This window comes from Ipomoea triloba, chromosome 4 (assembly GCF_003576645.1).
Source record: "Ipomoea triloba cultivar NCNSP0323 chromosome 4, ASM357664v1".
Lineage (NCBI taxonomy): Eukaryota > Viridiplantae > Streptophyta > Magnoliopsida > Solanales > Convolvulaceae > Ipomoea > Ipomoea triloba.
In genome coordinates, this window is record NC_044919.1 from 10,416,352 (window position 1) to 10,439,736 (window position 23,385).

Genomic DNA, 23,385 nt, shown 5'->3' on the forward strand with positions numbered 1-23,385 from the left:
TAAACCAAAGAAAACGGCGCCGTTTGTGGGCCTTCCGTTGCATTTAATATTTTCGAATTTCTAGAACGTTGTAATAATAACTTGGTAACAAAGTAAAACATCTTTTTGATTGCATAATTTGAGAGCATTTTCGATTTCTGCTTCGAGGGTGGGTGAGTGAGAGATATGGGCGAAGAATCGTTCATATACAGCTTTGTGGCTCGGGGAACTATGGTATTGGCGGAGTACACGGAGTTCACCGGAAACTTCCCGGCGATTGCGGCTCAGTGTTTGCACAAGCTGCCATCTTCAAACAACAAGTTCACTTACAATTGTGATCACCACACTTTTAACTTCCTTCTCGAGGATGGTTATGGTAATTCTTCTTGTTTCTCTGGGTTTGTATTGTTCTTTAATTTTTGAGCGGTTGATCTCTTTTGTTTTGCTGTGATTTCTGGGGAGGTGAGGGAATTCTGGTTGAACTTCAAGTGGGGATTGTTGGATCTAACATCTTTTAGCTAAAGATTGAATCTTCGTCCTATGTGGATTTTAGGGTCTGCTTTTGAGGTTTTGATCTTTATGATGGAAAATAGTTACTAAACATGATACAGACACCAATAGGTATAAGTGTAGAACAGCTTAATTTTTAAATTTTGTTGCTGTCTCTGATGTTGTTGGGAAGTGGTGGTGGATTCGGAATGGGAATGGGAATCAAATACTTGGTAATTGGAATGTGTTTTGGTGAAAGTATTTTGCAGGTTTGGTAGTAGGTTGGAATTGGAATGATTACCTTGGTTTGTATGACTCTATAATCGGATTAAAGGTTTTACAAATACAAAATTTAAAAATAAAGGCAATTGATGTTGAGAGTGATGATGAAGTGAGTAGAGGCAATGCAGTGATAAAGTGAGGAGGCAACGAAAGATGAAATGAGGAGGGATAAGGCTGAATTAATGGAATGATATTTGATTTAAATTAGGTAATAGGTTTTGTAATTATAGGGATAATCAAATTCTATGCTTGTGTTTTAAAAAGTTGTCAATCAAACAATATGTCGAATGCTGCTGGGACATCTCAAGGTTTGAACATTTGGCTTTGGTTGTAACCTAGGGTAATTGGAAATGGCTTGTGAATGCAGTTCTTGATTAGGGATTGAGAAATTTATTACAGTAACTTCTTCAAGCAAAGAATTTGGTGAAAATTGTTTGGAAATCAATTTAGAAGGTTCAGGGCAAGTATTTCTGGGATATTCTTTATCTGCTCTCCTAAAGGGAGCCTTAGTTATGGGCTTGTAGCCAAGGTATGAGACAATACACATGAGGTCTTAGGTTCGAGACCCTTTCCCATCAGATGCAACCCCAAAAAATCTTCAAGCTGGAAAGTTTTCAATTCCTACATTGTGTAATGCATTTTCAACCAGACCTGTAAATCTATCCATAGTGTGTGCACGATGGAACAAGTTAGTTTTAATACAATTAGCGTGTAAAGTAGCGTGCAATAGGTCTAGAAACATAAGTGAAAGATATTCATATTGGCTGCCAGAGTTGCCATCTGACTAATTTTATGCTGTCCATATAGTTGAAGCATGAGTGCTTCCGTGCAATATCTATGCGAATGGCGCTTTTTAGCGAATGACAGATTCCTCTTGTCTCTCAATTGTAAATTTCCGCCAGTTGAGAATTATTTGAATGAGATTCCAAAGATTGTTGCAAGTTTGTTGAGATGATGTTTTTACGTGTCAGCTTATTGTGTTGTTGCCAAAGACTCAGTTGGCAAGCAAATTTCCATTGCATTTTTGGAACGTGTAAAAGCAGATTTCAAGAAAAGATATGGTGGTGGTAAAGCAGATACAGCTGTTGCGAAGAGTCTGAATAAAGAATTTGGGTATGCTCTTTTGATACTAGGAGCCATTCTTATCTCTGTGTCTTCATATTTCTTTTCATTTAATTTAAAATTTTTATTTTTGAGTAGCCACAATAACAATAAATATGTGACAATTTACAGACCAGTTATGAAGGAGCACATGAAGTATATAATTGAGCATGCAGATGAAATCGAGAAACTTCTAAAAGTCAAGGCTCAGGTCTCAGAAGTCAAAAGTATTATGCTCGAGAATATAGACAAGGTATGGCAAATAAACTTAAGGCTCTGTATGATACTAAGAATTAGGTCAGAATGGAATCATGATTATGACCTCAAATTTAGTGAATCTCCATTATCATCTGCCAATATTATATGGTTCTAATGATAAGCTTGCACTTCTATAGGCTATAGCCTTTCATAAATGTAGATATTGCCTTTTCGTTTACAATACGTAGAGCAATGGAACTGTTTCTTGTCCACTTGACGTGTTTATATGTTCCAGACTATTGAACGAGGGGAGAACTTGACTATACTTACCAACAAGGCAGAAGATCTACATAATTCGGTAGGGTTACATGTATTTTTAAGGTTCCTGACAAAATAAACATGTAATGAGTTCAGTAAACATCTCCTTTGCATTATGTTATTTCCAGGCCCAACAATTCAAGAAACAGGGGACAGAAATCCGTCGCAAGATGTGGTATCAGAATATGAAAATAAAGTTGGTTGTACTAGGAATCATCGTCTTTTTGGTACTCACAATCTGGCTTTCTGTTTGCCACGGCTTCGACTGCACCAACTAGCATATCTTTCGCTCAGAACTGGACCGACTCGATTCACTTCCAGACAGGACACTAAAAACACTTCATGCTACACGACAACAGAATTTCCTCTGCAAACATGGACTGCCTAGATTCTGTTAGGCGGTGGGTCGCACTTTCTCTGTGCTTTTATTCTTGATTTTTTCTATAGGGGAGAGGTGTGGGGAGCATGAGGTTTGTTGTGCTGTTGGAATAGTGTATTGTTTAGACCATGGGATATGATATAGACATGGTTTAGATTTGAAGAGTACTAGGATGTTTGATGAAATAGAATGAGATACAATTCAATTGTATGATCAACAGACTACTATAATAGAATATACAGTAATACACTACAACAAGAACAAGAATAGACAGAAGGTGCATTCTAGTTTAGCTGCTTTGTTTCTTGATTTTTTTTTTTTTTTTGAAAACCAAACAATCAACTTAGATTAATGCAAAAATGCAGAAATAGAGTCGGGAGGGATTGAATCCCAGTACATTGTGTTTGCGAGCGTAAACGCCGCAGAAGCAAGAGTATGAGCAATAACATTTTGTGATCTAGGAATCAAAGAAACGAGACAAGTATTAAACGAAACCAAAGAGGTCCTGCAAGCATCAATTGCAAAGCCAACGTGTGAGAGGAACGAAGAACGATCTGCAGAAACCAAGGAGGTACTGCTTTGTTTCTTGATTTAGTTAATAAAGAGTGGTGAATTTCATTGCTTTGGTGACTTTTACCGGGCGTTCAGTAGGATGGAATTGCAATTTCATTCCTACTAAATTTCATGGAATTTACAATTTCATTGTTTGGTTGGTGAAAAATTTCACGGAATTCCAATTTTTTCTATTGAATTGCAAAACATTCAGATGATGGATTTAAAACTTAGGCTGCAAAACATTCAAGTTAATAAATGTTAATTGCACTTTGAGTAGTAACACCATCTATGAGATAATTTATGTGGACTTGGTACTATGGATTTGCCTGATAAGTTTTGTTTTGTTTTGTTTTTTTTTTCCTGTGGAGCAATGAATTTAAGATTCAACATTATTGCATTTCATGATTAACCAAAATGCATATACAATTTAATTTACGTAAATTGCAATATTCAAGGAACCTAAGCTGGTATTAACTCCTTATCAAACTCTATATTTCAACTACTCAAAATCTACATCTCTATGACTATGGTTTCTATTCTTTTAGTTTACATTTTTGTTTATCTCTACAACTCTACTTCTATCATTTTCATACTTTCAAATGGAAAGTTCAAGCAGAATATCTTTATCTTATAATGGCAAAACTAGAGGTAGTCTTTGAAATTGTGGCAAAAATCATTCTTTTGAACCATCACGTCATTCAATTCATAGGTTTCCAAACGAATATCAATCTCATGAATTTTTACAACTTAACAATCATGCTATCAAGATTTAAATTCAAACCCCCGATTAGTCATAAATGAACATCAACCTACCCCTCACCCTTTTAATTCTTTATTTGATTTCAACAATGTTTTTCTCCCAAGACGATGATGAGGCTGTAGGAGTTCAACCTTCAAAACAAAAATCCGATCTTTTCATAATAATCATGAAGAAAGTTGAACATTTCGGCGGAATAATTATAGTAAAATGGAACTATTGTGATAAGGAGTACCAATGGTCAAAATTCGGTGGATAAAGATATTTGGGAAACATATAAGCTCAAAGCATCCAGGTAAATACTCAAACTCAACAACAAATCAACAGGTATGCCACTAAATCTAATGCTTTATTTTGTTATTCGGATGAGAAAATTAACATAATATTCTCAAGGCTTTCTGCCTTAACCAGAAATATAACAAATATTTCAAAGAATTTCACAAGGATAAAATTTCTGTTGTGCTAAAATAAACAATAATTCATGTATGACATTATAATAATTCCACAAACTCAGGCAGTAGAAAAATTGATAACACCAAATTAATTTAAATTTGACAGATTTACAGCACCTCAGATCCAACATATTATATATGTATCTTGATACCATGCATGCAACCGTGACAAAATCTCAATATAAAAATATTTATATACATGCATAAATATATCCTTATATTTATCAGACTATGCAAAAACTCAAAAATCCCATACATATCTTCTAGACATGATATGAAATTTCGATAGTAAGTAAAATAAAACTTACATTCATTCCGAGACCGAGAACGAGACGAAAGAACTATACCAATCACATCCTATAACTCGTATCTGCTTTAATAATTCATCTCTTTCCGCCTTTGATGCGTTAAAATAGTACACCCACCGTAGGGAAATACATATCTTCTCGTGCCAAATAAATCATGGCTAATAAAATGTTTTATTTCTATGAAACCAGTTTTACACATCTCACTAATCATTTTGGCATAACTTGATACTCATGATTCTAAGTGAAGATGGAAATAAAACTGCATAACATGTATTTAAATCAACATGTACAACATGCACAATACATGCCATGACACCATGCAAAATTCTGCATGAAAATCTTCTTGTATATTAAAAAGGCATACCTAAAAGTGATTTTTGTCATCCTCCCATCACCAAATTCGAAATTTCATTCCGAAAATATTACCGCAATGAGAAACTGTTCTTTCATGCATGACATCTTGTCCTTAAAACTTTCAAGACAAGATAAATTATCACATGTTTGATAATTTAAAGCTTATAGATTGTTCAAAAAAATATTTGTGTTTTGTAATATTTTGAGATACAACAAAAAATATAGAAAAATAAGGGAACAAAAACTGAATCTTCAGGTGTGTAATCACTTTCATATAAGCTTTAAATCTCCTTCAGAAAAAGTAACAAGGTTCATGCAACATGGAAAACTAATTATGATTTCTTCTCTCAAGTTGAAATTTAAAACTAAGTGGAAGACAAAAACTAACTGTACTTGATGAGACCAAAGAAGTAGAAGTAGTGACCAAAAAGCTAAAAGAAAAGAAGATATGACAATGACCATGATAAAAAAGAGAGACCAATGTGATTAAAAGACCAAATTAAAGGAAGACCAATGATGATACTATCAAAAGCAAAGATGCATGTGCACCAAAATTCAAAAAGAAATATTCCTTTACAAAACTTTTGACTTTGGACACACTTATTTGCTTTTAATAGTAAGGTATCTTTTAATTTGATCATAGTTAACTTTTAATCACATTAATTTTCTTTTTGTCATCGTCATGGTCACACACACACATAAAACTTGGTGTTTGGTTGGATGGAAAATATTTTCCATGGAAAATGTTTTCCCAAAAGTGAAGGAAAATGATGTTCTATGTTGTTTGGTTGGATGGAAAATATTTTCCATTGGAATTCTACTTCCTAAAGGTGAAGGAAAACAAAATCCTAGCAAAAGGTTGGTATTTTGTTTTCCATAAGATTTGGGAGAAAGTATAACACAATTGGACTATTTTACCCTCATCAAAGTCTAGTAATTACACATGTATATAATTTGTTATCACTATTATTATTAAGGGTATATTGGTCTTTATATTCATAATTCCTTACCATTTCAAACCCAACCAAACAATGGAATTCATATTCCCAGTAATTTCTTTTCCACCAACCAAACAATGGAATCTATTTTCTTTGTTTTCCATGGAATTTGAATTCCATTTCCTTCAAATATTTTCCAGCGAACCAAACGGGCTGTTAGTCACATCGTCTTATTCTTTGGTCTCATATATATATATATATATATATATATATATATATATATATAGAGGGCTAGGAAGAACTTAACCAACCAACCAATTCATGCTAAATAAAGTAAAATAAAGAACCAAACTTTCATAATATCACAAGACATCACTCATACAACTTAACTGGTAACTTAAAACAAGCACAGATTTGGGTAAATGCGATAGAAATTAAAGAACATAATGAGGTGTTAATTCACACACACAAGATAATTGCAGTGCAAAAGTTATAAGATGAGACCCTAACAATTGGTAGGAGGGGTGAGGCCACACTTGTTTGGGAGAGCCATGGCAAGGTCAGGATCAATCCCAAGAAAGGACAGCATTGGGGAGCCCTTCTGAGAGCACAAGCACGGCAAGTCAGCCGCCGAGAGGGCGGTGCAGCAGGCGGCCGTCGGCTCCACCGGGTTCGGCGGCGTCACAGATGGCTTGCATGCCTGCAGCCCATCATCGCTCATGTTGCACAGACTGTAGCAATCTCCATGGAAAATGTTGGCTGCAAGTGTGATGGACATTATCATGAGAACAGCCATAATGGGTGTTTTGTTTCCAATGAAGACATTATTATTATTCTCCATTTTTGGCAGTACTGATTAAGGTTGTGATGGAATATAATGAGGTTGCATGCATGTTCTTGAATTTATAGATAGAAGGAGATCGAAGTAAAGGAATGAAGAATTACATTTTTGGTCCTCAGGGGTACATATTTAGTCTCTGAATTATATGCGTGATCATTTTAACCTTTAAATTATGCTCGAAATGGTAATATCAGACTATCAGGAATATTTTTGCTCACTTACTAAAATAGTTGATTTGGTCCGTTAGAGACTAAAATTGTCAATTTACACATACATAACTTGGGGATTGTCAGTCAGTGTCACACATATAATGCAGGGACTAAGTTTGTATAGGAGGATAAAAATGTAATTTTTTATAAATGAAAGAATGATTGAGAAAAAGGAGAAAGTAATTAAAAGAGATGAATTGTGAGCCACAAGTTTAGAGTCCGTGAATCAAAGAGGTCACGGGTGGTGTTTGGACACATGGCTTGTGTGGTAGAATGAGTGGATTTTGATGTTTGAAGGACGATTTTGTTTTCTTCTTCCTTCTATAAAGTCTCCATCTTATCCCCATCGAAACATACTGTACTATTAGTCAAGCATACCTACGTTGAACTTCTAAATACTTAAATCATTGTACTGATAAATAAACTCGTAATTTAAAAATACAAGATCATAAAATTAATTTCACATATGGAGTTAATTCCATTTTTGGTTTTAGATTTATAGGTGACAGTCAATGATAATAGGGCGAGCTATGGTGTAGTTATTCAGGACCATAACGGCAAGTATGTGGATTGTAAGATATATTTAATATAAATATATCTATAGTAATTGAGAGGAATTAAAGAGAAGGATTATGGATGGAAATGAATTTATTTCTATTTGCTTCTGTACGTACACTCACACACAGACCACACTTTTTTTTATTGACAAAGAAATGTTTTGCTTTTCATTATTTCTCCACACCACACCTACAACCCTTCGGTAATACAACATATATATATATACATATACTAGCAAACAAAGATGACAATAATTAATTCACACATCAAAGACCACTAATCCATGTTTGATGCTTTGTGCCCCACATCCCTTAAAACATTCCATGATTTAAGCTTTCATGTTTTAAGGGATATATCAACTCCATACATCCATGTTTTCAGGGATTATGATCCACTTGGTTTAATAATAATAATAATAATATCATAACATTGCCTCCCTTAAACCAAGTTGGATATATTCGTCATCCCAATTTCCTTCTTCAGTTTGAGAAATGTCTCTGTCTTCAATGGCTTTGTAAAAATATCAGCAACTTGACATTCACTTGCACAGTACTCAATGTTGATTTGTTTTTCAGCTACCAACTCCCTGATCTTGTGATACTTGATATCAATGTGTTTGCTGCGACCATGAAAAACAGGATTTTTTTGACAACGAAATGGCAGACTTGTTGTCACAAAAAATTGTTGTAGGTGCCTCCTGCTTTTGTTGCAAAAACTCCAAAATTCTTCTGAGCCAAATTGCTTGAGTAGCACAGTTTGCTGCTGCAATGTATTATGCTTCTGCGGTTGAAAGTGCTACAATCTGCTGCTTCTTTGAAGACCAGGAAAATATAGCAGAACCAAGATAGAAGGCATATCCTGATGTGCTTTTTCTTGTCTCAACATCTCCAGCCCAATCACTGTCTGTATATCCAACAAGTTTCACTGCATCATTAGTAGAGTAAAAAATTCCATCATTACTCGTACCTTTGACATATCTCAGAATTCGCTTTGCTGCAACCCAATGTGATTCTTTTGGTTCCTCCATGAATCTGCTGAGTATTCCAACTCCAAAAGAAATATCTGGCCTTGTAGCTACCAAATACCTCAAACTCCCCATTAAACTTTTATAAGCTGTAACATTCACATTCTTACCACACTCATCTTTGGACATCTTCAACTTTTCAGCTACTGGAGTTGAAACTGGTTTGGAGTTTTCCATTTTGATCTTTTTCAAAATATCAGCAGCATATTTCTTCTGTGAAATAAAGATTCCACCATTCATCTGAACAACTTCAAGACCAAGAAAGTAACACATAAGGCCCATATCAGTCATTTCAAATTTCTTAATGAGTGCCTCCCTGAATTCTGAGATTAGTTTCAAATTGTTTCCAGTAAAAATCAAATCATCAACATACAGAGAGATTATAACAATATCTCCAAAATCTGTGTATTTGACATACAGAGTATGCTCATAAGGACACCTCATAAAACCATTCTCAACAAAATAAGAATCAATGCAACCATACCATGCTCTGGGTGCCTGTTTTAAACCATACAAAGCTTTTCTCAACTTGTAAACCTTATTTTCTTCCCCTTTCTTCACATACCCTGCAGGTTGCTCAACATATATTTCTTCTTCAAGAAAACCATTCAAAAAAGCAGACTTGACATCCATTTGAAACAATTTCCAATCATTTTGAGCAGCAAGAGAAATAAGCATTCGCACAGTATCAAGTCTACTTACTGGAGCAAAAACCTCAAAATAATCAATACCTGGTTTTTGTTTGTAACCCTTTGCTACCAACCGTGCCTTAAAACGGTCAACCTCACCATTTGACTTGTATTTGGTTTTATAAACCCACTTTACTCCAATTGGCTTCTTTTCGGGAGGTAATTCTGTTAACTCCCAAGTACCATTCTTTTCAATGGCACAAATCTCCTCATCCATTGCCTTAAGCCAATGAGTTTCTGTAGCAGCCTCCTCAAATGATATAGGGTCACAATCTGCAAAGAGAGCAAACTGAACAATCTCTTCATCAGTCAAGTCATTATCATTACCCAAAACATAATCTTCCAAACGAGCTGGTAAGTGACGCTCGCGTTGAGATCTCCGAACTGATGACTCTGGCTGTAAAGAAGATTGAACATTATCTGAAACCAATTGCTCATTATCAGGAATAATGGGAACAACAACTGACCTTTCTTCTTTAGTTGACCAATCCCATGCACCATATTCATCAAAAGTGACATCACGACTTATAACAACCTTTTGAGTTTCAGGATTATACAATTTATAAGCCTTTGAAATGTCACTATAACCAATAAAAATACACTTCTCACCTTTATCGTCCAACTTCTTTCTCAACTGATCTGGCACATGTGCATATGCCAAACATCCAAAAACCTTGAGATGTCTGATAGATGGTTTACTCCCACTCCAAGCTTCCTCAAGTGTCTTATCACGAACACTTTTAGTTGGACACCTATTTAACACATGAACAGCACAAGCAACAGCTTCTGCCCAAAAAGGTTTAGGCAGATTTTTAGATTTCATCATGCATCTTACCATGTCCATGATAGACCTATTTTTCCTCTCAGCCACTCCATTTTGTTGTGGAGTGTACCTAGCTGTCATCTGATGCTGAATACCATTTTTCTTTAAAAATTCATCACAAGCAATATATTTTGTACCTCTATCAGTTCTCAAAATCTTAATCTTATAACCACTTTGTTTTTCAACAAAAACCTTAAATTGTTGAAAAACATCACATGCATCTGACTTCTGTTTCAGAAAATAAACCCATGTTTTTCTACTGAAATCATCAATGAAGGTAACAAAGTACTTACAACCTCCATTCGAAGGAACTTCCAATGAACACAGATCTGAGTGAACAATCTCCAACTGCTTTGTCGCTCTTTTAGACTTGCCTATAGGAAAAGGTTCTCTATGCTTCTTCCCAATCAAACAACTCTCACAAATTTTGTCAGGAACATTAATAATCGGCAAATCAGAAACAAGTTTCTTTCTTGCTAAATAATTTAATCCGGAGAAATGAAAATGCCCAAACCGCATATGCCACAACCAATTATCATCACGGATTTCAGAATTAAAGCAAGTAAGAAGTGCATGGTTGATTTTTAAAGGAAATAGTCGATTTTGAGACATATTTACCTTTGCAATCAAAATTCCCTTGGCATCAACAATGGTACAACACCCTCCAGTGATATTTATTTTATATCCCTTTTCTGACAACTGTCCCATACTCAACAAATTTTGGTGTAATGCAGGAACATAGAAAACATCGGATATAAAATTGTGAGTACCATCCTTCAATTGAATAGAGATTTTACCTTTTCCCAAAATTGGCACTTTTGACTTATTTCCAAATGTCACCTCAGATCGTATTGATTCATCCAACTCTGAAAACAATTCTTTCTTCCCACACATATGATTACTACATCCAGTATCCAAGAACCATATGTTTTCATCTGCAGACAAACTGTTACTGACCAAAAATAAGGTTTCAGATTCAGTAGAACTCTCACCAGATTTTTCAGCAACATTTGCTTGATTTTCATGACCATCCTCTTTATACCAGCAATCTGCAATTTTGTGTCCATATTTGCCGCAATTGTAGCAATTGAATGGAAATTTACCTTGCTTGGTATTATTACCTCCACCTCTTCCTTGATTGAAGTTACCCTGTCCCCTTCCTTGATTTGAGTTACCACGTCCTCTTCCTCTGAATCCTCCTCTACCTCTTCCACGACCTCTACCAGCTCCTCCACCTCTTTGATTAGAGCTAGTCATATTAAAGGTGACTTGGCTCTTCAAAGCTTCTTCTGCTAGTGGTTCTGATTTTGACGCAATCCTTTCAATATGACTTTCGATCATACCTTTTAACTCAGCAATTGACAAGTCCTCGGTATCGTGTGACTCTGTTATTGAAGCCACCACATGGTCATACTTCATCGGCATCGTTCGTAGAACTTTTTCAACCACTGCACCATCCTCAATTGTGTCTCCGTATAACCTCATCTTATTTACAAGATCAATAAGACGAGAGAAATACATATCTACGGTTTCTGTAGAGGCCATCTCACAACGATCATACAACCTTCTCAACGTCTGCAGCTTGGACTTCTGTGACCGGTCGACTCCTTTGTTTGACACCTTTAAGATGTCCCAAGCTTCTTTTGCCGTTTGAGCACGAGCTAGTTGCCCAAAAATGGAGTAATGGACACCTTGATGAATTTGTCCCAACGCCAATTGATCTCGCCGTGTAGCAGCTGCATCAGCTCCTTCTGGTAGACCGGGATCAACATAGCTCCAAAGATTTTGAGCTTTCAAATGTGTGGTCATCATAATTTGCCAATAATTGTAATCGAGCTTCCTGTCTAATTTAGGACCCGACCATACAATATTGAAATTATTGGCCATATTTCACTAGAAAAAATATCTCAGGGTTGGAAGGTTGATAGGCTCTGATACCAAATGTAAGATATATTTAATATAAATATATCTATAGTAATTGAGAGGAATTAAAGAGAAGGATTATGGATGTAAATGAATTTATTTCTATTTGCTTCTGTACGTACACTCACACACAGACCACACTTTTTTTTATTGACAAAGAAATGTTTTGCTTTTCATTATTTCTCCACACCACACCTACAACCCTTCGGTAATACAACATATATATATATACATATACTAGCAAACAAAGATGACAATAATTAATTCACACATCAAAGACCACTAATCCATGTTTGATGCTTTGTGCCCCACATCCCTTAAAACATTCCATGATTTAAGCTTTCATGTTTTAAGGGATATATCAACTCCATACATCCATGTTTTCAGGGATTATGATCCACTTGGTTTAATAATAATAATAATAATATCATAACATGGATGCATGTGGTGGGCGGCTTGGACTTGTTCGTGATCCATTGTTGGCTGAAACTATGGCAGCAAAGGAGGCGCTGTCGTGGCTTAAGGCTAGCGGCTATTCTAATTTAATTTTTGAAACTGATTGTCTTACTTTCTGCAATAATTTTCATTCAAATTCTTCGGACCTATCTTATGTGGGCGTGTTAGTTAAGCAATGTTGTGATATTGCTAGGGAGATTGGGAACGTGTATGTTCACCATGTCCGTAGATCAGCGAATCATGTGGCTCATGTTCTTGCACGGGCAGCTGGTTCTTTGTCTGGCTCAAGGTCGTGGGGATCTGTTCCACCGGCCTGTATTTCCCACTTGGTTGATTATTAATGCATTGATGATATTTCCTTTCAAAAAAAAAAGTCCACTTTTTGTCCTAGTATTATTGTGACATGATCATTTTTGGTCATCTATCAACAAAAAAGTTTAAATATAGTTAAATATAATAGCATTTCGATCTTCAATTATGAAAATTTTTTAAAAAATAAACGCAAAATATATAATGAGCCAACCTACTTTGTATATATAAAAAAAATCTAAATACCTTTGTATTCAACGACATTTCAACGATTTTGTTGACGGATGACAAAAAATGGTCATGTCACAATAACATACACTAGGACTAAATAAGGATGCATGTTCTGATAAAAATGAACTAACAGTTGACTATCAGCTATAAATCTAGAACAAAAATAGAATTAACTCTTCTTATTTTTATGTATTTAAGATATTAAACATATAAATAATCAAAGTTCCTTGTTAAAAAAAATCATAAATCAAATAGGATATATGACATGAAAATATCTTTTACCCAGCTTGCAAGGGTATATAATTATATATGATGGATGTTTCTCTTATGTCTATTTTTCCTCTCAAATTTCACTATGTCCTCCGTTGAGAAAATTGACTAAAATAAGAAGAAAATTAAAATTATGAACAAAAATAGTAAACATTTGATTTTTGAAAAAATATAAGAAAAAGAGCTTTTGGAAAATAGGTTTTTGGTGTTGATGAAAGACATGCTTCAACTTTTTTTTTTTAATTGTATTAATTGTTTAAAGAAAATGAATGCATCAAACAAAATACGTTTGGGAGTAACAGGGTCAATAGTATTCATAAAAAAAAATATGTTTGGGCTATATTCACGTATACCACAAACGTAAATCGAAAATACGTGTTCTAAATGCATTTTTGAAATGGGCTTAATAATTTAAAAAAAATTTTTTTTGACCAAACGCATTTGGGAAATGTGTTTGATAAAAAAATATATATAAAAAATTGAAACTCACATGGGTCATGCCAATCTGATTAGATCAGTCAGTCCACATAACCGATTTGACTAACCCACATGAGTCTAGAGTCAAAAAGGATAGCACATTGGGCTAGCCCTTTCTGTCTTGCAAAAAGTGCGGAACAGACTTTGAGTTTTATGACTCGTCAAATTGGCGAGCTTTTTCACCTGCTTTTATCCTTCTCCTTACAAGCACAACACCTCATCACCTCCTCCTTTTGGAACTCCCAATTCAACCTTCAAGCCCACCAACACCTTCCCCTTTATTTCTCTCAAGCAAGTCCTTACCAACCTAATGGCTCCCATGGCCTCATCACATATTTAATTAAAATATAAATACAATTAATGGTGATTTTTTTTTAAAACACCGTTAAAAAATTATTTTATACGGAGTAAAAGATATTAAACATCTACGAACAACGATTTTTATTAAAATTGATATTGAATGTATTTTTTACGTGGATTTTAAAAAAATTAAGGAAGTTGGTTATTCAAAAACCGAAGTATATTATTATTTTAAATTAAATTAAAATTTTCAATGTCAAATTTTTTTTGTTAAAAACTGACTTCGTATATTTTTTTAATTTACTACGTGTTGATCTACTACATGAAAAAATGAACATTGAAGTGATCAAGAAATTAACATGAAAAGCCTTTTTTTTTTCCTATTAATGATAGATGTCATTTCTCAAATTTAAACATTGTAATTTTTTCTTCTAATCCAAAAGGAGAAGACACCTAATTGACAAACAAATCAAATCCTCACATAATAATCAAAACTACACCAACGAATACCATCAATACAGTTTTCAACCTGTGAAGGTAAATTGAAGGATCGACCAAAACATTCACACCACTAACTTTTTACGTTTTCTTTTTCTTGTAGTTTAACATTTATTTCTTTTTTGTTTTTGTTTTTGTTTGTTTTGTTTGTTTTTTTTTTTTTTTAATTTTTGTTAAGGGAATGTGGGTTTCAATTTACCACTTTTTTTAATGATAAATTTACAATCTTTAAAATGATGTGAAACACAATTATCCATTAGGGCTTCTTTAATGGCCGGTTAAAAAATGGGGAGAAAGAAAGGGAGACTGGGAAAAAATAGGGTTGGAGGGAAGAAAGAGAGGAAAAGAAGACCGTCTTCAACTATCTTCTAGAGCACGTGGCACGTGAGCGACACATGCCCGGATGACACGCAACTGGTGAGGGACAACTGCTTTATTTTTATTTTTTCATTCTTTTTAAAATAGTTATTGCCTCAAAGACTTAAATAGGCCGCCGTTGAGGTTGAAATAGCCAGCTTCACAACGGTCAAAATTCATTTGACCATTATGAGTGCTTTGTTTTTATTATTTAATTTTTTTTACCTATAAATATATCCTAACTCTCATTTGTTTTCTACACTTCTATAAAATTAGAATATATTTTATTTTTTTATTTAAATTTATGTTTATTTAAAATCAAAATTAGATATTATAATTATAAAGCTGAAATTATTTATTAAAGAAAAATGAATATAATAATAGATGATGTGTAGAAGTGTGAAGGAGTAGGACCCACAAAAAGGGAGAAAAGGAGAGAAGGATTGGGAAGAAAATAGGAGAGTAGATTAATTAATAGTGATGTGAAAAAATTGTGCTCACAAAATAAAAAGAAAATGGGAGAACCTTTGTGGATGCCCTTAAGAAGAAGAAGATGGCACTTGCGGCCCAAATGGGGTTAAATATTGTCTCCAATCATATCATGTTAATGATTTCCTATCTTTCATGTTGTCATAGCAACCACAACATTTGCTTGGATGTGTTAGAGCATTTATAGCAAAGGCTTTTGGTTTGCGTGGTTGGGAGAGAGAAGAGATGTTGAATTGGAGGAGAAAGAAGAGAGGAAAGGAAGAAAAAAATTGCAGTAATTAAGTTTTTTTGTGGGCTTTACAATAAGACAGAAAAGAAAAATATTGTCTCCTAATGCGTGAATAATTTTTTTTCCAAATAGTGATAACTTTTCTTTTTTTTTTTTGGTTATCTTTTTCTCTATTTTCCTCCCATTCTAATCTCACTCCTAATTGGACTTAATTGGACTTTAAAAATTGAGTAAAAAAATCTCACTATTGGTGTTCTTTGGGGGCTTTATGTCCAACAAAGAGAAAGAATGAGAGGAAAAGAAAAAAAAAGTATATATATATATATATATATGCCAAAGACCTTGTGGTCAAGCGGTATCTGGTGTACACTCTCATGTGGAAGGGAGTGGGTTCGAGCCTTAGTAGAGGCATCTGTTGACTCTTTGTGCTTCAGATTGAGATATTACATTGTAATAGAGTCAATAGTGTTAAAATGTTAACCTTTATTGTGTTTTTAATTTAATATTTTTATTTGAATTTTTATCCAAGCTTGTGGCTTGCCTAGTTATAGTTTGCAGTACATGCATGGAGTGATGAGCATCAATGCTTTATTGAATTGCGTAGAAATCAAGGTTGGAAAAGTCGCTAGACGCTCCTCGGACGTCCAGGGGCAAGGACATATAGCGCCTAGAGTACCTAGGTGGCGATTAAGATGCCTGTGTATTTTTTATTTTTTAAATTTTGTTTAAAATTTTTAAAACTAATAATTATAAACTATTTAATACTTTAATAGTTAATACTAAAATATTAAATATTAACCTAAAAAACATCTAGAGTTTGAACAATTTAGAGTAATTTCGCTCTAAACGATATCAATTTGAGTGAAATAACCCATTGAAAAAAAGAACAATAGCTAATCGACCGACTAATTGGCGTAGGCGACCCTTAGGGGACCGCCTAGACCACCTATTATGGTGATACACTAGGCGGCAAATCGACGCCTAGGCGGAATTTTTGCAACATTGGTGAAAACTATGAATCACACCTCAAGTCTGCAAATTATACAGTGGACCATAGATAAATATTAATTTTTAGTATATTGAAAGTTTATTTTTAAATAATATACTTAAAAATGAACTTTTGGTACACAAGTAATGAATATTCAATATATTAGAAATGAATATTCAGTATATTAAAAATGAACTTTTTGTAGGGTGAACCATAGTCCATAATATATGATTGCCTTAGGCCTTAACTCTGCAATAAGAGTTGGTCCTTGTAAGAGCAGTGTTGTGATAGATTCATTGAAAGGAAAATGAGTCCACAAAAATATGTTGGAAGGACAGAAAGTAACAAGAGAGTTCTTTAATTAACATTAAGGGAGGAATATGAGATCAGCAATAATTGTTCCATGAACAACAAGACTGATCATCATGGTATTCTTGATTCACAATTATTGTCTTCAACAACACCTTGAAATGCTGATTCTGTGTCCTTTTCATCTTCCCTTTCTTGGCCTACTTTGTGAATTTCTTTGTTCTTGCCCCACAGCAGAATGTACAACCCAATAATCACTACCACTGATCCTATTACACTGCCCAGAATGAGGCAATAAAAACATAGTTAGAATAGCCCATCAAGGGAAATGCCTGTGGGAATTGAGATTCATTCAATCTCGTTGGGCAGAGGCCAGTGAAGGGCCAAGTCCAACACCAAGCGGCTTTGGGCAGAGGTCTGAAGGGACAAGTCCAGTACCCTGCCTCTCGAAAACGTGGCAATATAAGGAAATAAAGTATTAGTGGTATAGGCTTTGGTATAGTGATAAAACGCTTGATTCAACAAGTATGACTGATTACCTTCCTAGATGGAGCTGTTCGTGTAGAACGGGAACATCAACCATGGCTGCCATTACTTGCACCAGAGGACTGAAAGCCGCGGTGAAAACAGGCCCTCGCTTCTTCACACACCACGACATTCCCACGAAGCATAATCCCGAACTAACCAACCCCTGCATCATATCCACAATTTCGTTGCTTTCACTAAAAACGTGTATAATCAAGGGACCGAACAATCTTGGAGGGTGAACTTACAGTATATACGACATTTGCCATGTCAATCTTCTTCGCCGGGATCCAAATGGAAGCGCTTCTGTCGGTGCACAAAGTTAGCACAGCAGACTGAATGGCGCTAAAGAAGTTCATGATAACGGTGCTCGAGTACTGGCAAGGGTAACTCTTGGAAACGCTCGATTGAAGAAGGAACCACGAGGACCAAAACAGCGTGCCAGCAAACAATGCCAGTGAACCATATATCCACCTTTCTCGTCGTTGGGAAGATACCCGCCTGATCGTTTCTGCAACAGCCACGGCTTCTGATGGTGGGAATTTAACCAAAGGCAAGCCTTTGTAGAAAGTCAGCAAAAGGGCACCTCCCAAGCATATTAGTGTGCCAATCACTTTCGCCCTTCCACTGCTACTTCTGACGCTTATTTTCTCCAACCTGTGTCATAATCGTTACTTTGACAGATCGATTTCTTTTAACTGAAACAGCACATTTGTTTTTGGTAAACGAGAATGCATACCCGAAAGGCAATGCCATTAAGAATGTGACCACAGGAACAATGTTCAGAAAAGCACAAGCGAACGTTGCAGATGTGTATTCGACACCAATAAGGAACAAGTATTGAGTAACAGATGCCCTGCGAGATTTCAAACATGGAACTAAGTACTATATAAACAGAATTTTCTATAATCTCGAGAAAAACATAAGAATCTATGCACTAACGCTTACCCAACAATCGCACATAAGAAAAGGTGGCACAGGATGCGTGGGGTGAGCTTTGGTCTGGTGTTCCTGCAACAAAAATTCATTGTTAGCACGGAGACAAGAAAGTTGTTATAAAAGCAAAATGAATCAAAACAAGCAAACCTTTCGACAAAAAAGGCAACTGGGGCTAAAAATATGGTTGAAATTGACTGCCGATAAGTGATGAAGACTAAATGGTTCATTCCATCAATGATAATTTTTTTGAGAAGCACATTAGTGATTGCAAAGGCAAAATCGATGGCCAGCATTAACATAACAGGGTACCAGGCCACACAACTCTTCATCTATTTGCCTCTTGATAAAAATTTCTCGACTTTCTGCTTAACAATGAGGCTAATTAAAGCAGGCATTGGAAGCTCTATATAGACTTCTGCTTCCAGGGAAATGAATACAGGCTGAAGTGAGACTAAATTCTCCCAATCACATCACTGCTTTGAGGCTATAAAAGATTGCCATTAGTTTATAAACATATACTCTCCCTTTCGCATTCTTTTGAAAGAAAGTAACACCCTAGCCTCTTTTCTTTCATTTGACTGATGCCAAACAACTCAGAATAATATTTCGGTTTCTGGTATTGACCATGAACTGTGGTCTGGATTGTGTTCCATTAGTACAGGCCTTAGCTGATTAGCTAACTTTGGAACATTTAACATGTGACTCAATTACTTATACACGTCAATCATTCTAAAAAAAGGCATCTCCTGAGTGGGGATAAAACAGAATCGATTGCGCCTCCTTCCCCCATGCAGCATCTAGTGCAAGATTTGATCTTTTTTCACTCAGAACTGCATAGCATCTAATGCTGCTCGAGAATTGACTAGTAAAAGCATCTTTATGGAAGGGCATGGGAGCAGGGAATAAAACATCTTGTCTATCCTATGACTCTATGAGCCTGGCTTTATGCAGTAAACCAAGTTAAGGTACTTGCTGTATCCACAGAATCCTCGTAAAATCTTAACCAAATAAATTAGAGAAGAGAGCTCTGATCTGTCCATTTTGCTAGCCTCTCTTAGTGCCTGATATTCAGCAACTTAGTGATATAGCTTTACAAAAGCAATCCAATCTAAAAGGTACTAATTAGGCTGACTACTTTCTACTTTATATCAAAGAGTTAATGCCATGTGGGATCCTCCGAGTATAGTGGTTTTACCACGTTTAGTCCTAAACTTTCAGATTGACCACGCGTGGTCCTTCGACTTTCAAATTGTTACCATCCGTGATCCAAGTTAACCACCCATGGTCCCCATGGTCCTTCAACTTTTAAAATTTAACCAGATGTGGTCCTCCTGGAAGGACTATGGCTAGTTAAAATTTGATAGTTGAAGGACCATGGGTGGTTAACTTGGACCACGGATGGTAATAATTTGAAAGTCGAAGGACCACAGGTGGTCAATTTGAAAGTTTAGGACTAAACGTGGCAAAATCATTATACTCGGAGGACCCTAGATGGTATTAACTCTTATATAAAAAATTTAAAATTTTCCCACATGGGAAAAATGGGCTGGCCTATATTCTTTGATGTGTTTTTATTCTCTGCAACCAATCACCAATAAGTATTCAAAAAAGAGATATTCAATAAGAGAACATCTATGCATTTGCAGAAGTAAAAGCAAGACATGTTTTCATTGTCTGTTCTTCATCTATCACTGTTCTTTTTTCGCGTTATATCAATTTGTCATGGACTAATGGGCATCAAAATCTAAAGGAAATACATTGTATATTGCCTAATTTACCAACATGTTATATATCCTATATAGTTGTCAATTCAAGATATTTGGTATCATATTCCAAGAAATTTGATCAAATCCTCCTGCATGGCTAGGTTGTAACTTGTAAGCATTCTTTTATAAATCCTATTGACTATCAGATGTGTTTTCCTAGTGTTCTGCAACTTCTATGGAACTACAGAAAATGCAGATACCACTATAATTGAAGCACCCAAACACTCCTTAAAGTTTAATAGCCAAAAATTAAGGTTGCTTTGAGGCCATTTGCATTTATCACAGTTTCATATATGCAGCCATTTTCTTTGTTTAGTGGAGAATTATATATTTATATAATTATATCACAACAAAGCATCAGAAGAATACTGGCTAAGGGAATGTCAACTGAAATATATATTATATGAATTAAGAAAATATTCTGATACATTTGACACAAATAAGAAAATAAGATGTTCAGAAGGGAGAATCTATCTTTAAAATAATGTATTACAATATTGCATACCTAATTTATAAAGCTACCACACTACTGAGCTTCCATGCCACTATGCAATACAATATTACCATCTTCAGATGCAATGAAAGACACCGTGATAGAGTTAGATTTACCGTTAGAAAGGAAGGTTGTAAAATACTTTAGTCATTCCTTTCTTAGTCCGGATTTGAGAAACCTGAAACGCAATCCGGGAGGCAGCTAAGGATTAGAAAGTTGTAGAGTTTCAATGCCACTTGGCTAGAAGCGCAAGTCGTAAAGGAAAATTGTCAGAGCAAATGACGTAATATTCTTATCAGGAGGACCTCTCAGTACTCGAGGGAGAGGATACAATACCTTCAAACTCTTGATCTCGGAAACATCAGAAACATGTGTGCCCCCACAAGGGCATCCGGGGTTTTCTCCAAACTTCACAATCCGAGGAGTGCTTCCCTGTTCCATATGGAGTGGGAAACAGTTAGATTTATAACTTCGGATTGAAGGTAGTTTACGTGATTGGTTCAGTACTTCAGCTGATTATCTGATCCACTATATCTATTGCATTAGTAATTAACTTAATCCAAAGTTTTGACAAATCAATCTTCCATTACTAGCCTCAATAACATTAAGGAATAAAATGATGTCAACAGAATATCAGAATCTCACGAAGTAAAGAGAACCTAACGGTCAAAGACTAACTTTGGGTATGTAATCAGGAATACTGCCACCACACAGTAGGCGGGCTTCTTCATATGGAAAAGTTGAAACAGAAACCTGAAAAGCTTTGAATGTGAAAAACATAAACTACAAAAATAAGTTGGATCTAGAAGATTAACAGGAAGAAGCACACTTTTTCCCCCTTAGAAATCAGATTATTAGCTTCTGCTTCCAGCTCCTTTTGCTTAATTTGCAGTTCATTCTGTGGCACTGTGCCTTGATACTCCACAAATGGCCTGAAAGATCAGTTGTCTAAATGTCAGTTAAGAGAAAATTCACACAGAGGAGGAAATTGCATCAGCCTACTTTCTGGATGTTCAGCAATACATGATAAATTTTTTCAAAGGAGCAAAATTGGACCACCTTAATATTTCAGAAATTATGTGCAAGCATAATAACAGCACTATATTATGTTCAAAAGAACACCCCAAAAAAAAAAAAGATCCTTGAAACTGTCTATACCCATCCGGGAAATGGTAGGCTTTGCCCGGCTTTAGGTGACCCCATCCAATGTTTGCAATACACACATCCAGCAGATGTCCAGCCGAGTGCAGCCTGTGAAGAGACAAAACGAGAAACAATAAAGACACAGAGAAAAGCTAAGACTAACAAATAAAGAAGATGATCAATATGCTTGGCTTCCAACTTTCAGTATGTAATGCAGACTAAATTCAATGTTTAACATATAAACTTCCACAATTAACCAGATCCAATTTGCATCATCATGTTTTGAGTTGCAAATAACTTTTCAAATTCTCCCTGCATTTATTTATACTTAGATTAGAAGTTTTGATAAACTATGTTTGTAGTCTTAGTACATTGTGAACCACTGACCACACTACCTTCATACTCTGCATATTACACACAAGCTTTACATGCATCTTGAGTTCTCGACATGCACTTTCATAGGCTATTTTCATGAAGTAGAAAATTCTGTTGCTAGCAAATACACCCACCTCATTACATATGATGATCAGATAGGCTTTCAACCTTCACTAAATTATAATTCTTTTTCACTCCATAATTTAGAGGCTAAGTAAAATATATGCACAGCATTCATACAATGATATATTTATATTAGACAAATTATTATTCACAAAATTAGATGCATACAGAAAATGACAATAATTTTACTGGATAAAGCTAACTCTTGAAAGCTGTATACCGAGTGTTGAGCATGCGCCTTTGCTCATCCACAGATAATGAAACTTCAGCACCTTTCTCAAGCTTCAAATTTGATAGCCCATCTCCGGAATTTTCAAAAAATCCATAGTGAAAAACCTGTCATCACCATAATATTTTATGGGGCAAAGTAAAAGTTTCAGGTACAACACAAAACCAAACACATGGAATTATGGAAAATAAATTATGAGAAAAGACAAGACCAAGAAACATACAATCTGATCCTTGGATCTAACATCTTGGACAACAAATTTGAGGTTCGAACTGGAAATAAAACCAGTGTCTGCGGGTTGACCTCCACCTTGCGGATGAAAAATTGATGAGTCCACAATAATCACATCTCTACCATCTTCCCCCTTGATCAAAGAAAAATCTCAAAGTTGGGATTTTTATAAAGTCTCAACATTAATTTTATAAATTAAGATATGGGTTTATACAGGCAGCATATTAGTAGAAGTTTTAGGGTACTATGCAGAACAGGGTTGAGGATGCGAGGACATACCCGAAAGGAAGAAAGAAGTGTAGCAGTAGAATGAAGCTTAGACATGTTGTCATAGTATTCCAGCTTTGTTGGGGGCAAATTTTGTTCCATGCTGCTAACTGCCTACTGCTAAATCATCTCTCTTCACTCTTCAGCTGTTAATCTTTCATGAAAGTTTGAAACCATTCTTTAAAAATATCATATTTTTGTCCT

At 35.3% G+C, this 23,385-nt stretch overlaps 4 protein-coding genes across 4 annotated transcripts; 1 reads left to right on the top strand and 3 right to left on the bottom strand.

Moving 5' to 3' along the window:
- The first annotated feature begins 105 nt into the window (after positions 1 to 105).
- LOC116014869 (vesicle-associated membrane protein 724) lies at positions 106 to 3,038 on the top strand. Its single transcript, XM_031254824.1, has 5 exons — positions 106 to 355; positions 1,722 to 1,863; positions 1,984 to 2,104; positions 2,345 to 2,407; positions 2,496 to 3,038. The coding sequence occupies exons 1-5, from the start codon at positions 166 to 168 to the stop codon at positions 2,643 to 2,645; spliced, it is 666 nt and encodes a 221-aa protein (XP_031110684.1). The 5' UTR covers positions 106 to 165; the 3' UTR covers positions 2,646 to 3,038.
- Positions 3,039 to 6,444: 3,406 nt separating this feature from the next.
- On the bottom strand, positions 6,445 to 6,994 carry LOC116017070 (putative lipid-transfer protein DIR1). The gene has a single exon (XM_031257590.1). It carries the CDS (start codon positions 6,949 to 6,951, stop codon positions 6,616 to 6,618), a length of 336 nt encoding a protein of 111 aa, XP_031113450.1. The 5' UTR covers positions 6,952 to 6,994; the 3' UTR covers positions 6,445 to 6,615.
- Positions 6,995 to 17,042: 10,048 nt separating this feature from the next.
- On the bottom strand, positions 17,043 to 19,766 carry LOC116017752 (WAT1-related protein At3g30340-like). Its single transcript, XM_031258382.1, has 6 exons — positions 18,702 to 19,766; positions 18,564 to 18,626; positions 18,355 to 18,471; positions 17,864 to 18,272; positions 17,630 to 17,781; positions 17,043 to 17,367 (listed from the first exon to the last, which is right to left on the bottom strand). The coding sequence occupies exons 1-6, from the start codon at positions 18,881 to 18,883 to the stop codon at positions 17,205 to 17,207; spliced, it is 1,086 nt and encodes a 361-aa protein (XP_031114242.1). The 5' UTR covers positions 18,884 to 19,766; the 3' UTR covers positions 17,043 to 17,204.
- A 923-nt stretch (positions 19,767 to 20,689) lies between these two features.
- LOC116017753 (alanine--tRNA ligase) lies at positions 20,690 to 23,327 on the bottom strand. Its single transcript, XM_031258383.1, has 8 exons — positions 23,194 to 23,327; positions 22,907 to 23,047; positions 22,675 to 22,790; positions 21,972 to 22,064; positions 21,643 to 21,745; positions 21,492 to 21,566; positions 21,150 to 21,245; positions 20,690 to 20,991 (listed from the first exon to the last, which is right to left on the bottom strand). The coding sequence occupies exons 1-8, from the start codon at positions 23,281 to 23,283 to the stop codon at positions 20,932 to 20,934; spliced, it is 774 nt and encodes a 257-aa protein (XP_031114243.1). The 5' UTR covers positions 23,284 to 23,327; the 3' UTR covers positions 20,690 to 20,931.
- Positions 23,328 to 23,385: the final 58 nt, after the last annotated feature.

Coding starts and splice junctions, on each gene's coding strand:
- LOC116014869 (XM_031254824.1), top strand. CDS start 166: ATGGGCGAAGAATCGTTCATATACAGCTTTGTGGCTCGGGGAACTATG. Junction 356..1,721: donor CCTTCTCGAGGATGGTTATG/GTAATTCTTCTT, acceptor TTTACGTGTCAG/CTTATTGTGTTGTTGCCAAA. Junction 2,105..2,344: donor TGCTCGAGAATATAGACAAG/GTATGGCAAATA, acceptor TATATGTTCCAG/ACTATTGAACGAGGGGAGAA.
- LOC116017070 (XM_031257590.1), bottom strand. CDS start 6,951: ATGGAGAATAATAATAATGTCTTCATTGGAAACAAAACACCCATTATG.
- LOC116017752 (XM_031258382.1), bottom strand. CDS start 18,883: ATGAAGAGTTGTGTGGCCTGGTACCCTGTTATGTTAATGCTGGCCATC. Junction 18,273..18,354: donor TTAATGGCATTGCCTTTCGG/GTATGCATTCTC, acceptor ATTATGACACAG/GTTGGAGAAAATAAGCGTCA. Junction 17,368..17,629: donor GAACAGCTCCATCTAGGAAG/GTAATCAGTCAT, acceptor CATTCTGGGCAG/TGTAATAGGATCAGTGGTAG.
- LOC116017753 (XM_031258383.1), bottom strand. CDS start 23,283: ATGGAACAAAATTTGCCCCCAACAAAGCTGGAATACTATGACAACATG. Junction 21,746..21,971: donor GCCTACCATTTCCCGGATGG/GTATAGACAGTT, acceptor CTGATCTTTCAG/GCCATTTGTGGAGTATCAAG. Junction 20,992..21,149: donor CCGAGATCAAGAGTTTGAAG/GTATTGTATCCT, acceptor ATTGCGTTTCAG/GTTTCTCAAATCCGGACTAA.